Here is a 17,594-nt window from a genome sequence, read left to right as displayed (position 1 = left end):
ACACAGCAATGCAGTGTAGTTTTTCCAAGAGATTCTTCATTAAAAACTATTTTTTTGTCAAATATTTTTTATTATTTCGTATATATGTGTATATATGTGTGTATGTGTGTGTGGGTATATATATCAGAAATAATTTACATTTGCACAAAATTAAAAATAATTTAATTTTTAATAAATATTTTGTGTATATTAGATTACATATTTTCCAACCACACCTCGCCCGGGTCTCGAACCTGGACGCTTATTCTATGCTTGCCGCAGAGGGTCTCGACTCCAGCGGGGAAGGAGGGAGTGAGCGAAAACCAACAAGACAATACTGAGCAAACTGATTTATCTACCAACGATTAGTTAATGTGTTTTCGATATTTGATCCTTAATACTTTTAATGGGCTTACATTAACTTCCTAGTGTCATTAGGAGAGAAATATCCTTCGATGATGAATACTGTACCACATAACCCGCAAAAAAAATTAAAATGACCGTGTGGCGTATAATTTTTTCTGACGTATTACAGTGAATAAGGTATTAAAAACTTAATCATTTAAGGACTAGAACCTAAAAAAAAAAAATTGGTTGACTGTAAAGTCGGTTTACGGACGATAGTATAACGTGACAACATCATAAACTCATAACAAAACATTGATGAAATTATTGCATACTTTTATGAATAAAATTGAATCATTTTTATTGAATTATCACTATTTTGTATGGATGCAAAAAAGGAGTGAAATGAAATCTACAAATTAATTCATAAATTTACTTTTATTTGCACTCATTAATTCAAATATGTTTATTACTTTAACGAAGAGATTATTTTAACTATAACTTTTATATATGTTTGCTTTTAACTTCTTCCAATCTGTGTCATTCTGTTAAGGATAGGACGATGATAGGAAAAGTAGGAAACAAATGGGAGTGTTTCAAGTTTAATGTGCCTCGAAAAAGTCAAATCGATGGTTGTTCCAATCGAGTGGAAGAGAGATAGATGCGGTGCAAGCGTACAATGAGCGTAACGTAACGGGCTACAGCGTAACGGGACAATGTGCATAATGGGACACTTTTTCCTGTGTGCAGCCGGCATTCATCGATTTATTAGACGTGTGTCACGTCAAAAACTTCTATTGTTTTATCGCAGCGCCGGCCGCGTCGAGACGAACCTTGTGCCGCCCCAGGTGCCACAGGGCGTGGAGCAGCAGCGCCATCTGCGTGGGGCGGTCCACGGTGGGGCTGCACCGCGCCGGGATGCCCAGCAGGCTTGGCTGGTGCTCCTTCTGCTGGTGTGGCTGGAAGGTGTCGGTGAGCACCGCCGCCAGCTCCTCGTAGCGCCGGTCGCTGTGCAGCTGCTGGGCCTTGCACAGGCTCTGGTTGCTGGGGGACACACACACACCGGCGTGACACGCCCCGCTTCTCCGTTCACCTTACCTCAACCTTTCCTCGCGACAATACGACAGACCTCCCAGTAGAACCCACTGTCGGGGGAACACATATTGCCGGCAACCAGCACAGGGGCGCAACAACAGGGGGGGGGGGGGGGGGGGGGGGGAGGGGGGGCAAGAAGGGTATTTCGCTGCGCCTTGCACAGGCTCTGGTTGCTGGGGGACACACAACCGTGACACAGCCTGCAGGACTTCCCGCTTCTCCGCAAACCAACCACACATTCACAGCAAAAAGTATTTTGCAAATGCTATTTGGCCCCCTGCCACCCCCCCCCCCCTTCTGAAACCTTGAAGTGGGGGCAAACGGTGGAGGGGGGGGGGGGGGGCAAAGAAAGTGCCGTGTAATCAATTTTTAGATATAATAAAACTGCTTAAATAGCACCATTTTCCACCTTCTTGAAATACAAATTTTTTCCGGGGGAGGGCCCCCGGACCCCCGCTTCAATTAGGGGGGGATCGATGATTCTTTATATAAAGGTATATTGCCCCCCCCCCCCCCCCCCCCCCCCCCCCCCCTTTGGAAATTTAGTTGTTGCGCCCTTGGACCCACACACAAGTCTTTCAACCTTCTCTTTCAACCCGTGACGAGTGAACATAAAAGGTTAGTAAATCTTTTAAAATATAAATACCAATTTCTCAGTAAATCTGTTTAGCTTCTCATATGTTTTTATTTTTTTCCATTTAAATACTTTGCGATACGGCCTTGAAATTAAAAAAAAATATTCAATTGAAATGTTAAATCAAATTTTCCATTATTCATAAATATTGAATATTTTTCGAATACTTGCTACTCACTCAATATTTTTTTTTAAAAAAAAAGAAGCTAAATTTGTAGTTCATTTGTAAAAAATCCTTTATAAAGGCCATAAAATCTTTACAGATAGTGTTACAAAATGTATCGTGTCAGAATTAGACCTGTCTGGTATACTTGAAGAGTTGAGTATTGGCTATTGTTTTGTGCTGCAGGGATGTTTCTCTCTTTATCAAAGGGATCCACCATAACCAATCCGCTTTAACTACATGGTGCACAGCCAATGGGGAGACAGCTCGTCTGTCATTGGCTGAGCAAGATGTAGCCCTTTCTCTGATAAATACCCTCATTTTCCAGCCCCTTCTCAGTCGCACCTGTGTTTCCGTACCATGTGCGTCTCTGCCTGAGGACGGGAGCAGATAGCAGTTCCCGAAACGTCGCTTGTTTCTGTTTAGGTAAAACTATTGTATTTGTTTGTTTTTTCGTTTTGTCATGTTTTTTGTCTCGTTTCAACTGTTGTGCTGAATTATTTTGGGTTTCAATATTTTTGTGTTGTCATCATTTGTGGGGATTTTTTCGTTCTCTTAGTACATTTTTCTTTGTTTTTTCTTTGTTTGCTGACCATATTCCTGTTTCGGAATATTTTGTGGTGTTCATATCCTTGTTGACAACAGCAATTGTTTGCTTAATTTTGTGTGTTTTTTGTATCTTTTTTTGAGTATTTTTATTTTTATTTTTATTTTTATTTATTTATTTTATTTATTAGTTTTTCTTCAACAGAAAAAGTTCTCAGCAATGGCGTATGTCCAAAAACTTACATCAAGTCATGCACTCCCATTGCACAAATCTTTTAAAGATAACATTTGCAGTCATCTTTGTGAAATAACCAAATAACCAGTCATTTCCTCTCACCAGTTACATGCTGAATCCTGTCTACATCAAAACAAGGTAAAGAGGATATAGTTTATGTCCTGGCAAAAAAATGTGCATAAACAACTTAAAATCCCAACATACCAAGCACTAGAACCTTAAAAACCCTTTCAACAATTTCAAATAATGAGTAATAACTTATTATCATTATTGCAAAAAACAAAATGGGTAAATGAAGTGATATTCCCCATTTAAAAGAAATGTTACTTTTTTTTTTAAAAAAAAAAGACTTAAACTACTAAATTAAAATAAAAAAAATACCAACCTAACATTTCTAAACAGATATGCACATGTTCAATATTCTATTATTTTATTTTTCAGTTGATGACCATTATAAAAAAAAAAAAATTAAACACAAGAAACATGACATGCACAATTTTGTACTGGCATTAATGAATTCAACGTTAAAGATAGCAATTAGTAATAAAAAAACCAAATATAACATCATATGTATAATGAAAAAAAGCCTTTCTTGAATTTAATTTTAAATCAAGCACATTGAGATTAATTAATTGTTACAGTTATAGTAAATGGAACAAAACTATTAGAACCTGGTCTTTGAACCTAATACGAATACATAATTAACATCAATTTCAAGTGAATAAGCACTTTTTGTATCCCCCCCAAAATTAAAATACTTTTAAAATAACGGGGAATTTTTTTTCAGTAATTAAAATTTTCACACATTAAAATGAAAGCCGAATATCAGAACTTAGTAGATATGAGAAACTTTACGATTTAAAAATAGTATTAGACATGCAACATATGGAGCAAAAGAATTATTTCTAATTTTTACATGCTACTTAAATGTTTCACATGTTAGTATTGGCATGAGCACAAAAAAGGAAAATTATGAATTAACTACTACAAACATAATATAAACACCCTAAATCAAAAAATATCATACATAAATAAACCAATAGACTTGAAAATCATAACATATATAAATAAAAAGAATCTAACTAGTTTTTCAATTATCAACAAGAAATTTAATTACTGTTAAATGAAAAAAAAAAAAAATATTGGAAACGCATGTAAAAACTCCACAATAATGCAATTCACATATACCTCATTAATTCTGACTGAAATTTCGTAACTGTATCCTTACTGATCAATTTGAAGAATTTGCAGTTGGGCAGTTTTATTTCTTTACAGTCTTCGGTAAAAAAATCCACAAGCTGTTAAAACAAAACAAAAAAAAGACTCGATAAAAATGTTGTGATGTAAAATTATGGAAGAACTTAAACACACAAGTAAATAAAACATAATACAATTATTTCATTTCGTTAATTCCAATTCACAATTTAAACTACAATGCGACTCCAGTCAAAACATATAGTATTTTCCTGAATACTATAATGTTAATATGGAATGACTTTAGTAATTTAAATAATTTTCAAGTGCTACTATGTACTTAAATTGCAATTTCCAATCCAAAAAGTCTTTTTCATAAACTCATAAACAAAAAGTTTCCATAAACAAAAAGTTTGGGGACGCAATATTTTCAGGTAAATACGGTAAGTTTTGAGGGTCACGAAGTTTTAGGCTGTAATTGTAACCACTATTATGATAGTTTTGGAAGTGTTCAATTCCTAAGATTAATAAAATTATGAATTCTCAGTAACATGAAACATAATCAAATTTTACCTTTTTTAATCCCTTTCACTCACACTTTGTCATTTCCTAAGATAAAATTTTAATTGAATTTTACTTTAACTAAACTATTTATTTTTATATTTTATAGAGTATTAATTTTAAGCTCTAATTATAATATACACTAATAAATAATTTTTATATTAAAAAAGATAACTTAATTTAACATTTATTTTTTTCATTGCCCTAAAGAATGATGTCAACAAGAATGTAGGCTACACCATCACCCACGCATTCAAAGTTTAATTAATCAATGTATCATTGCGATATAAACTGTAGACATCAGATGATGAATCACCTGAAAGGGTTAAGTAATAAATTTAATTTTTGTAGGTTTGTGTGTGACCATAAAGAAGTACAATTGTTTTTCATTTACTCTTGCTTGAAACACAAATTGAAAGCAGAGTAAATTAAATTGTTGAACAATAACATCAACAAAGTAAAACTTTCTGCATTGAGTACTTGCAACTAGGGGTGTGCGGGTACCCAAAATTTTTGATTTTGGTTCGGTTCCATGAATCCATGGACTCGCCTCGATTAATTTTAATGGATTCAAAATGCTTCGAGTCCAAAAAAAAAAATTTAAAAAAGGCCTATATTTTTAGCTTTTTGTGAAAAAATAAGTAGCTTTAACATGTAGGTCTACATAATTCTTATTTTTGTAAAATCATTTGTTTCAATGTATGTATATACAGCCTACCATAAATCTTATGTCAAAGTGTTTTATTTTGTATGTAAACTGTAGCAGTGTAGCCTGTATAAATCTGTGAATGTTGTTTATGAAAGTAACAAATAGCATTTAAAGAAGTTTGTACATTCAAGTAAATTATTATTTCTACAACTGCCAACTGGAAATTGTATGTAATAAAATAATATTGTCAACTCACTTTTGTTTGTGAAACTATTTATCCTTCAGTAATATGAGTATATAAACTTAATGCAAATTAGTATGATAATAAAACTTAAAAATGAAAGAAAAGATTCAAAATTGGAATCGAATTTCAAATAGTTGGTAGGGATTCGACTCAGAATCGAATCGAACTGAAAATGGAGGATTCGCACAGCCCTACTTGCAACATTAATTTTTAAATGAAATAAATATAGTGTTACGACACGCCAAACAGAGAAGATACTCACCTCGTCCAAATACCGCACAGCAGCAAAAATGTCTCCCGTCACGAGGTAGACATGCGAGAACAGCCACCAGACTCGCATCACGAACATCAGATACGATTCTCCAAACAAGCTTCGCTGTCCCGCCATCATCATAAGCTGGCCAATGTCCTCTGCCACATCCGCCATCCTGTGGTGAGAGTACAAGTTAAGCTTCAAGTGATGGTGTACATTACAATACTATGTTTTAAACCTAACGAACTTGTACACACACACGCACACATATTCACACACTCCCTAAATTCTCTTAAGTAAAAACGTTATGGTTTCATATTATTTTGAATGTGTTGTAAAAAAACTGAAGCTTTTGGTATTACTGATTTAATATTTCCACTGCCGTACATGTGTTAATACCATGTATCAATATATGAAGTTTCTGAAAGTGTGCCATAGCTAATATTTTATAAATTAAAAAATATTGTATTAAAAAACACAATTACATATTTATAAAAAATCATATTTGTTTCAGAGCATGATTTTAGGTTCTTCCTGGTACTAAAATTATTCAAATTTGAGTTCTGCCTTGTTCCTTCAATTGCCATCTATTTGAAGACTAGTATCATAAACAAGAATTAAAAGAATTAATATGCCATGTCTAAAACATTTTCTCGTAAAGCTTCACAGTAAAGTACAGGACTAAAAGTTGAATAAGTATGTAAATAACTTAAAACTAACAATATGGCCGGCATGTAAGTCTTTTAACTGGTAGCATGTTGAATATTCACTTACTACAAAATCAAGGTTATGGTAAAATGATGTTACACATTTGAAACAGAGACTACCCATTGTTATTTTTTTTAAGATACTCTATAAAACTACTAAATTAGCACCACTTTAATTAAAAACTCTAAACTAAATTTTTTCAATACTTCCACATTCTTCAATATTTAACTTTATTATAATACAAAACTTTAGCCAATTTTTTAAATAGATTTTTATTTCTTTAACAAAAATTTATAATTTTATTTTTTTAATTTCTTTGTAACAATTGGAACAAATAATGTAGAATATTACTAAAATACAATTTAAAAATAATAATATAAAACTAATCCTAAAGCAAAAATTACATTCAAATCAATAAAATTTTTAAATTAAAGTGACTTTCATTTAATTTTTCTCATTTCAGTTTTGAGTCTTGAGTTATACGATGAAATGACTTACGTTAAAACAATGTTGTACAGGTTTTATTTATATACACCACATAATCAATTTTAATCATTACAATGACATGACACTAACTTGAATTCCTGGCCAGCGCTGTAACTTTCAGCCAACCACTTGTCGAGGTACAACTCCAAGTAGAGTAACGTGGTCCAAGCATCGTCAACCAGGATCTTGAAATGCTCTGGATCTTCTATCTCAAATACTGAGTATTGTCTTACATTTTTCCTACAAAAAAAATTTATCACCTCATAGTCAATATAATCAAGACAAAAAAAAACACATCACGCTCTTACATTCTGGATAGGCTTCTGAGAAATAATTTTTTTAAAATTCAAATAGAATATCAAATTATTCACAAATCACAAATATTTTTCTAATAAAATATTAACATATAGTGAAACTGCCCCCCCCACCCCCCCCCCCCCCTCCCTAATTCCACATGAGTCCCAGAAAAATAATGCAAAATCTGCAAAATAGAGTAATTAAAAAAGAGAGAAACATATGAAACCATAAAAAATAGGTGTGAAATTAAAGTTTAGAAAAAAAAATAACGGTAATGCAGTTTCTTAAACCAGCAAAGTTTTAAGTTTAAAAATTGTTCTTACGATCCAACTGTAATATACATGGGGGAAAAAAAATTTTTTTAAAATAAAAATCACACATTATTTGTTGCACATAAAAGGAATTGCTAGGAAACCAATCAAACTTTCTTAATGAATCTTTTTGGTTTCACTAATTTTTCATTTAAATTTTCTTGTGAATTGAATCCCACTGGCTGTACTTATTGGTAATGAATAGTCAGAAAATTATTTTGGATATGAAATCAAATAGAAAGTTTTTTTGAGTACTCACAGACCCCTAGTTCTGGACCTTACCTCATCAACACGTAGGCACTCATGAACATCGCAATGAGTTTCGATGGCCACTTGAGGCACCACTTGCCACTTAAGGTATTCACCAACTGACTTAGAAGATGAACTATGCTGTTGTTGTTGTGCTCTTCAATGTACCGCTTCACATCCAACACCTCCCCGCAACTTCCGAGCTTCAGTTCACCATTCGAACCGTCCTTACCGTCAGCCGTTTCTTTCACATCGCCACCGGCACTTTTACCGACCGAGTCGGGGAGGCCTTCCATCACTTCAACTTCGTCACGGCCGACAACACTGGCGCCTTTTTTCTCGACACCAAACTTCAGATGCAAGTTTTTTGTGACTTTACCGTGTAGATCATCGCCATCCGTCTCGTTTCGATTACGTGCGAGCGCTTCCTCCTCCACAGCTGTCTTTCTAACACCGTCCACGCTGCAGACGCCACCGTCGCCGGCGTTCTGATTGTCGCTCTTCGTCTCCGTTACGTTTGCCGCACTCGGGACCGCCGCGTCTGCGGTCGGCCTGCCGTCCTCGCACGGAGACGGGAACTCTGCGGACACCAGGAAGTAACCTTCATCCTGGAGAATCCTCAGCTCTTCCTTCGAGCTGGGCGACAACGCCCTGCCTCCCGCGTCCTTCTTCTCGTCCCCGCTCTCCCTGCGCTGGAACATCCTGTACAGCTCCATCGTGTCCGACGAATCTTCACCTGACTTGTGGTTGGCCGTTTCTTTCTTTTCCTCTTTCGTTGTGTTTGGACTGTAAAAAATAAATAAATACCAAATATTACCCTTACCACATGTCTTAAACACTTATTTTATACCCACTTGCATCAAACATAAATATACAGTTATGAGTATTATTGTACTAATATCAAAAACACAAATTAATGAATGCAGTTACCAACTATCTACAATAATTATTCATCACTTAATGATGGTTTAATAAAAAAAAAGCACGCTATACGACAGAGCACTTCAAAAATGTTTTGTCTGTCAAAAGTTATTTTTTTTATACATATAAATACAGATGCAGTACACATTTTTTATCGCACTAACAATATTTGAGAAAAGTAGAACTCTATTTTAATAACCAATATTTCACAGATACAATGGCGTGACATGGTGTGGTACGGAATGCTACCATCCGGCTATCTGCAAAGAGCGACTCATATCTGAGCAGAGTGCACTCATTAATTGGTGTAAAATGTTACCATGTAGCATCATACATCAACCACCCAAAATGCCCTCTAAAAAAAAAAAAATTATTTTTTAACTTCGGTACACACTTTTCAAGTGAAAAAGAAGATGGTTCTGAGTTCATTCAATATTAGGCATCTAGAAGCAAAGGGGTGTAAGTGACATAATATAGATATTAATTATTAAGTATGTTAATACGAAAATTTTGTAAACAAAGGGTAACTGTTTGGTCCAAAAGGGATACTGTATTAAATAAGTGGTATAAAGGGCACAAGTCAAATTGATTACCATAAGACTTATGAGATTTGTGCTGCCATGTAGCAAGTTTATTTCTAAACTGACTACTTAAATGAACAAAGCCTTGGAGGCTTTGAGGCTTGTTTTATCAAAACTATCCTGTGTGAAAGTTCTGGAAGCGGCCCTGCCGGGAACAGAACCGGGACCGTCTTGGTGAAAGGGGTGCGTGAACCTGAGCGCTCGGCCAGCGTGGCCACTTCGAAATTAGTGCCGAGCCGAACCCGGTTCCGATCATCGGAACCGGCCGACGGAACACACCGGACACACCACGGCTGTCGGCACGCAATGTCGGTTGGCACATGTGTTGTTTTTGCGCTTGTTTACATAGGTAGATTACCATAGCATTTTCGTAAAAAAATGTTTTGAGAAAGTTTTTGTAGTAAGTAATCTGCATTTATTAAACATTTTTTAAGTTATATATTTAAAGCTATGGGCATTGATTTGTTTTATTGCATTTTATTTCTAAAGTAAAATATTGTTGGCTTACTTCTAAAACCTTGTAACTCCATTTCAGTCAATTTTACAGGAGAACTTATGAGCTTTTGGAGCACGGTTTCGACTGACAAAGATACGAGGTTTTATAAATTGTGAATAGAAAAGAGACTAAGTAGAGTTGACTTACGAGGTTTTATCAGCATATGCACTATGAAAAAATGAAAAAATACTCCAAACACATTCGGAATATAAAACTGGGAAAATCTGGACTTACGAGGTTTTAGAAGTAAGCCGACGATATGTTGGCTTCATCCAACACACTAGTAATAACATTTAGGCAGTGTCGGTAGTATCGGCTCAGCGCTACTTGGAATGCAGCAGAGACAGCCGGGAGGGACTCACAGAAGCGCCACCGGCACCAGGTGTCGCAGGGCCTCGCCGAGGTTGCACTCCTCCCGCTCCACTTCCTTCCGAACATTCGACGACCTCACTCGGGCCGAGCGTCGCTGCCCGCCCCACATCCACTGCTCCAGGAAGTTCAGGGCGTTCCGCCGTCGCTTCTTGGACTTCGTTTCGTCACTGTCCCCTGGGGAAAAAAAAATAACACAGCCTATAAGCGCAGATAAATTTTTAAATATCTATTTATTTTCAAATGCTCTGAAAACTTCCGGAACAATTTAACAACTTAATAAACATAACATACTTTATATTCTCCAATTATTTTCCAAACTGATCGATAAAATCTATTTGAGTTATTTTTTGTTCAATGCAGCCAACATTGAATAACTTAGAACAAACTTCTTACTATGACTATGACTACTAAGGTGGTAATGAATTTTTTTTGACTTTCAAACACTACATTTCATTCCTTGAATTAAAAAGGAGGGTTAGTGATTAGGGATGTGCGAATCCTTGATTTTCAGTTCGGTTTGAATCCGATTCGAATCCCTGGCAATATTTGAGATATGAATCCGATTCGAATCCCTGGCAATATTTGAGATATGAATCCGATTCCGAATACTAAGCACAGAATAATTAAAAATAACTGATTAATTAAAAAATACATAATGTGTGTGCTCTTTTTTCTAACTGTAACTAATGGCAATTATTTATTACACTAAGATTGAAATGTTTATAATTATGTAAACTTAATTAATAATATACACTTTAAAATATGAAAACCAAAACATATTCGATTCTCCAACTCAATCGTAATAAACTGCACGCCGCAGGGAAATCTCAGTTTTATAAACGTTTCAGCAAACGAAACCATTTTTTCTCCAATAAATAGCCAAGACGTTTTTTTCTTGTAGGTATATAATTGTTTTTAGTTTATAGTTTGTTATAGGACGAAATTCGTAATTATAGTTTAAGCTCTCGAAATTCTTTCAATTTCACTGTGTTAATTATTTAATTTACATATCTTTCTTTGATACCTCATATTATTAATACTTACGTAATAGTAGTCTAATTTTATTTTTCACTGCTAGTATTTTTGAGCTGTATTAAATTAATTTATAACTTTTGTGAATAGTATTCGTAATACTGTTCGAATCCATGTACGTACAACAATTCCGGGTTCGGGTAATTGTGGATTCTAACCGTACCCGAAAATATCGGGTACTCGCACATCCCTATTAGTGATAAAAGGATAATGTTTAGATGGTTATAAGTGTGTATAAATTTAATAATGCACGTAGTGAGGAAGTTTTCAGTGATGTATGTATGTAGATATAAAAAATTAATATACACATAAAGTTTTGAGTTTACGATGGTTTTGTGGTCTATGAACCATGAAACGAAAAACTATAAAAAAAATTTCCGGAAGTCGCGCGATGGTAACGACTATAATTGGTAGCATTTATTCAAAATCTACCTAAAAACTACAACATGTATACAAACTGTAATTTGACTGTGTTTCTTGAATCTTGTCCAAAAATAACAATAACCAATAAGCAGAGACATAATCCAAACAATATTTTAATCAAACAACATTTTTTTTCCTGAAACTCTTACCTACTGTCTCAGCAGGAGGCACATTACTTTCTTTTTCTTCCTGATTTTCACCACCAACTTGTTCATCAACAGCATCATTCTTTTTACTATCTGATTCATTACAAACTAGAGTCATGTCCACTGGGCAACAATATTCCTATAATAAAAAATATGTTTGTAAACAACCACAAACTACTTTTTTTCTATTAACCATATAAGAATAAAAAAATTACATTAACCAATTTACCATACAAACTCCCCCCCCCCCCCTCCACACACACACACACATAATTTTAAAGTGAAAAACATATAAATAAAAAGTATATACATCTTAAAACATCTAACTCAAAAAAAATAGGAACAAACCTCAAAACAAGTTTCGGATCCACAGTTAGTTTCATTACAACTGGATAGTTTTCTTTTTTTTCGTATGTCTAATTCAAACTACACCACAGGTTAAAATAAATTATGGCCCTGAATGAATCTCAAACACTTTTGGTTTTCCCAAAGTTCTAAAAACACAAGTTTCTCAGGATTTAAGGAAAAACCAGATTTTTAAAGATTCAGATAAAAATAATCAGTTTAAACACAATGCTACTAAAAAAATGGCTAAATAAATACAGTATACAACAATTTTAATTCAAATATAAATTAATATTTCAGGTTGTTTTAAATTATTATTTTGCATTGATAAAAAAATATGAACCCAAACATATCATCAAATAAATTTTAATAATTACGGACCGTAATAAATTTGAAAAACTACCCTTAATACAAAAATGTAAATATTGTTTGAAAAAAAAATTATGAACCATGCTATTACACAATATCAAGGGTTGATAGCAAAAACCAGAGAAGTCCTAAAAGGAAAAAAAAAGTCCGCAAACCAAATAAAACTGCTTTTCATGTTGAATGTAGACATGAAGATCACAATGGTAGCTATATACATGGGACCACATCCAAACAAACTTAGCTATAAATTACAATTGAAACTATTGATTAGTTTGAGTTATAAATAATTAATATATATGAAGAATTTTGATTCTATATTAACAAAATTGATACTGTACTAAACAAAATAAAACAGAGTCCTGATTGAAATAAGAGGGTTGTCTGAAAAGTTTCCAACCTCAACAAAAAGATGGCAGCACTCGTCAACAAAAATTAGGGAACCAGCTGATAAAACTCTTCTCGCTACACACATCAGAATAACAATATAAAAAAATAAAATTTTTGGACTACCCTCTTTTATCGCATAATTGTCGCACCCATATTTTAGGGCGTCAAAATTTGTATAAAAAAACCTCTCGAGTAAACGTCACATGATGTTTTTGGTCCCGCTATTAGATTCCGAGCGCTTTGTATGGGTATATTTTCCCTATAAAACGATGTGTTTAAATAGAAATCTAATATTTATTTGGACATTACCTCTTACTTATTTAATTAACAGAAATACGAAGTTGTCTGTTGTGTAAATTTTCTTTTAAGACTTTTTAAACGTTATAACCTTTATCTGTTCGTCTGCGTCGCCGCAGTGTACCGCTTACAAAAATGTAGCCAGCGCTCGTTGCAGTCATTAATGTTTGGTTATGATACTTCCTGTATAGAGCGCGCACACATAGTCGAATATTGATCTCTCGTTGATTGCATGCAAAGCGCGCTTTCTATGAATTGTCGAGTTAACTACATCTGATGGCCCGCACTCTTTGGTGGTGTGTACTACGATAGTGTTACGTTAGTTCGGCTTGCATTTGGATCACATATTTTGTTTTTCTATTTAAAGTTGAAGAAAGGTTTTTGCTGCATGACTTATAAATTTAAATTGTTTATCGTGCTCTTTTATACTTCACTTTTTAAATAAACGTACTTTCCATGAATTGCTTTTGTTTTTATGAATAAATTTATCTAACAAAAAAATTTTTTCCGCATAATCGTAGCACCCCTACTTTTCAAACTTGATTTTAGTATAAAAAGTGCTACGATTATGCGAGAAAACACGGTATTCTGTTTTTTTTTATCAACCCCTCAATTGCAATATTAAATAAATTAAGGAAACACCACATTTAAACCCACTTACTAAGTTCTCACTGTTTGCAAGGATGTGATGATGCAGCTGTACTAAACACTCACCAATGCCCAACCAAGTTTTGGAAGGCAGAGGTTTCAACAAACCGACGGTTTTGAGCTCGAACGGGATCTTGAATTTGTCTAGCATGTCCTGGCGGGCTTTTTTCTGCCTCAATGCTTCTTCCACAATTTTCTTCCCTTCCTCGACATTGTATTCTACTTGGCCGATGAGTAAATCACTGGAGAAAAAAACAAACATTTCAGCTACAAAAGCATATACAGTAGAACCCTGTTATAATGTTCCTGCATATAATGTCATATTTTTAAAGTCCCATTATTTCCCCCATAAGGACAATGTATTTATTTCCTGCATATAACGTTCATAAATACATAGTTTAATTTCCTGCTTATAATGTTTGCTTTCTAACAGTCAATAAATGGGGAAAAAATGTTTTAAAACCAAATTATTCCAACACTTACGATAAAAAGTTTCCTTTATGTACGTATGTTTATGTTTACAATCACTGCCAAACAATACATGAAGTTTGTTAAAATACAATTTTATGCAATATACTGAAGGTACACAATGTTCATAGTTACGTGTCAGTTGGCACTCTGTCAACTCTTCTCTTCCTTGCCATTCCAGTGGGTATTCAGATGCACGTACATAGTCCTACGTTATTTAAGTTGCCAACCATTGAGCGAGGGCATAACTAAAAGTGTTTTCTATTGCTTACAAATAATTTTTTTTTTCATTCATACGTAGGAATCCCAAAATTAAACATTTTCAGGTGGCGAAGGAGTAGACGTTCTCACTCTTAATGTTGTCATCATGAATCGTGAGACAATTTTACAAAAAAATGTGGCAGTGTATCTTTAAAGACAAACAAAATTTAACCAGGGAACAAGACAAAGTTGAAAAATTGTTGGCTTGTTTCAGAAAATTCATGTATCAAGTATACTATCTTTGGTTTTAACATTAAAGTTGTTTACATAGCTTGGTGAGTCCATTGTTACAAAGCTCGAACATTGTTAAGTGCTAAATTGAGATTTCCTGCTTATAACGTTTTCCTGCTTATAATGTTTTTTTCTTGTGCTCCCTTGAAAAACATTATAACAGGGTTCTACTGTAATTTAATAAACTGAAACACAGATATTTTGTAACAGAAGGAAAACCATTATGAACTGCTACGAATAGATAAGAATTTAAAGTACAATACCATCGGTGTAATACAGTTTATTTTTCATTATTATTGAGTCTTGCCTCGACGAGGTCATGAGACTGCAGAAGGAACGGCTCCAGACCGGGGCAAGTCGGGCTATCGTCCTGGGCCCCGCAACTAGCTTAACACGTGCCAGCCCTTCTATTACTAGGGGGTGGAAAAATTAGCATCTATTTTTTTCCAAAATTAGCCGTCTCACAGATTAGTCCCTTACGATATGAACGCCTAGCTAGGCTTCTAAGCACACTGTTCTTTTTTTATTCCAATCAAAATTTTTGGAATTAAATATCACAATAATCACGAATATAAAATATTTTTCTAATCAAATTTTAACATAGTGAGGTATTGGTACCTAAAAATGTAACTCTTCAGGTGTTACAATTTATTTAATTTTCAATTCATTTTCATAATTTTTGCTAATTAAAAAATTTTTGTTATATGTGCTACTTTGGTTATTTAATTTGAGTTTATTGATAAAATTTTACTTAGAAGTAAAAGGTTATTTGCAATTCCGGCCCAAACAAATAGGAACTTCAGTTGGGAAGTTGGGAAATGTGCGCACGAGGGATTTTGGCGCACAAACTGTTGGTGGCCCTGTTTTTGCTGTTGCGCAAGGTGGCCGATCGCAGCACTGGGAGCGCGGCAGCGAGGGACAACATATTTTACTGTGAGAAGCAGAACTCAGCTATGGGCAGGCGAACTGAGAGGAAACAGCATGCACGGATAAGGAGTGCTGTCGCGGCGATAAGCTGGTTCTATGACTGGGACTGTTGGGGTTAGCTGCCGACCACTGCAGCCAATGCAATGCGGTGCAGCGAGTAGCAAGTTATTTTGTTACAGTCTGGTACGGGTTGCAAAGGCCCGGGAATTTTTTATCAACTGTACCTAACCCTTCTGCACAATGACTAGAAAAGAGTGTGCTGTAATTGATTATTTTGATTCCTACACGGTATGGGGAATTTTACCGAAGAAATTACGTCGCAGCAACTGTGCTAACTTATCTGAATTTGCGGGAGTTTAAAGCGGGAACGATCGGGTAGGAGAGTTTGGGCACGACTCTGGTTGCTGTTATCTTTGAAAGATTTGTGCAATGGGAGTGCATGACTTGATGTAGGCTTTTGGACATACGCCGTTGCTTAGCACATGTATGTCTGTAGAAGAAAACTACAAAAAACACAAATGACAAAAAACACAAATTATGCAAAAAATTGCTGTTGTCAGGATTTAACGCCACACAATACTCCACAACAGGAATATGGTCAACAAACAAAGAAAAACAAAGAAAAATGGACTAACAGAACAAAAAAAACCCACAAATGATGACAGCACAAAAATATTTTGGGTTCGGTGTTTTTGTGCTGTTTTTTCATTTTTGGTTTTTTTTTTTTTCGTTCTGTTAGTCCATTTTTCTTTGTTGACCATGTTCCTGTTGTGGAGTATTGTGTGGCGTTAAATCCTGACAACAGCAATTTTTTGCTTAATTTGTGTTTTTTGTCATTTGTGTTTTTTCTTTGTAGTTTTCTTCTACAGACATACATGTGCTAAGCAATGGCGTATGTCCAAAAGCCTACATCAAGCCTGGTTGCTGGTTTCAGTGACCTGCGTTTGCCATTCGGAGGAATATCAAATTATTCAACGAACATCAAATTTTTTTTCTCTGGGACGTTCTCGCAGACAACATATGCACGCAAGGGCAACTCACTACTCCTTGCAGTAGCTGGCGTGGAACGCCTCGATGCCGGGGAAGTCCCCGAGGATGAAGTCCCGCAGCGCCAGGCCGGTCAGGAAGTGCCGGTCCTCCGCCAGTCCGCGGCCGATGTAGGTCAGGCACGGCAGGTAGTTGTCCAGCACGAACAGCCCCACGACCATGTTCTCCAGGCACGGCCAGTGGCGCGGGCTGCACTTCAGGCCCTGGCGCAAGAAACGAAACTTCCGTGTGCGATCCCGCGAACTAGCAGGTCCGGAGAACCAGCACCCGGGAGGGTGGCAAATTACAAAAAATTTGTGTGATAAATTTACGAAGAAAATTTACAACAGGTTAAAACAATAGTAATGAAAATTTGAAATATTTATGTTCTCTTTGAGCTAGGGATAGGACAATCAAATCATGCATTATGATTCAAAAATGAAATGTATGGACAAGAACAAAAAAGGGGGGAAACAGCAAAATGAAGTAGTTCTAATCAATATTATTATAACATAGGATGACAATCTGACATGTGTGACTTTAATCAAATTCAATAGCTTCTTTTAACTGCAGTATTTAGGTGAAATAAAAAAAAATCTGTCAACCCGAATCATACACACACAAATACATATCGTCACTTAAGGAACAACACCGCCTAAGTGTAATTTTTTTCGAAATTATTTTTTTTTGTTTCTCCATGGAAACCTAAGCATTT

At 35.1% G+C, this 17,594-nt stretch overlaps 1 protein-coding gene across 4 annotated transcripts in view; it reads right to left on the bottom strand.

The window, feature by feature from the left end:
- LOC134539713 (calcineurin-binding protein cabin-1-like) overlaps positions 1 to 17,594 on the bottom strand; it is an 83,792-nt gene that overhangs the window by 50,372 nt on the left and 15,826 nt on the right. For all 4 annotated transcript variants that reach the window (XM_063381941.1, XM_063381940.1, XM_063381939.1 and 1 more), the window contains 9 exons: positions 16,895 to 17,103; positions 13,980 to 14,208; positions 11,924 to 12,059; positions 10,310 to 10,493; positions 7,983 to 8,735; positions 7,183 to 7,332; positions 5,908 to 6,073; positions 4,186 to 4,295; positions 1,158 to 1,368 (listed from right to left, as the gene is read on the bottom strand). In XM_063381941.1, coding sequence (XP_063238011.1) covers positions 1,158 to 1,368; positions 4,186 to 4,295; positions 5,908 to 6,073; positions 7,183 to 7,332; positions 7,983 to 8,735; positions 10,310 to 10,493; positions 11,924 to 12,059; positions 13,980 to 14,208; positions 16,895 to 17,103 — 2,148 coding nt within the window. The remainder of the gene's footprint in view (positions 1 to 1,157; positions 1,369 to 4,185; positions 4,296 to 5,907; positions 6,074 to 7,182; positions 7,333 to 7,982; positions 8,736 to 10,309; positions 10,494 to 11,923; positions 12,060 to 13,979; positions 14,209 to 16,894; positions 17,104 to 17,594) is intronic.

This window comes from Bacillus rossius, chromosome 15 (genome assembly GCF_032445375.1).
Source record: "Bacillus rossius redtenbacheri isolate Brsri chromosome 15, Brsri_v3, whole genome shotgun sequence".
NCBI classification, from domain to species: domain Eukaryota; kingdom Metazoa; phylum Arthropoda; class Insecta; order Phasmatodea; family Bacillidae; genus Bacillus; species Bacillus rossius.
The sequence above is the reverse complement of the archived record's forward strand: the minus strand, read 5'-3'. Positions and strand labels throughout refer to the sequence as shown.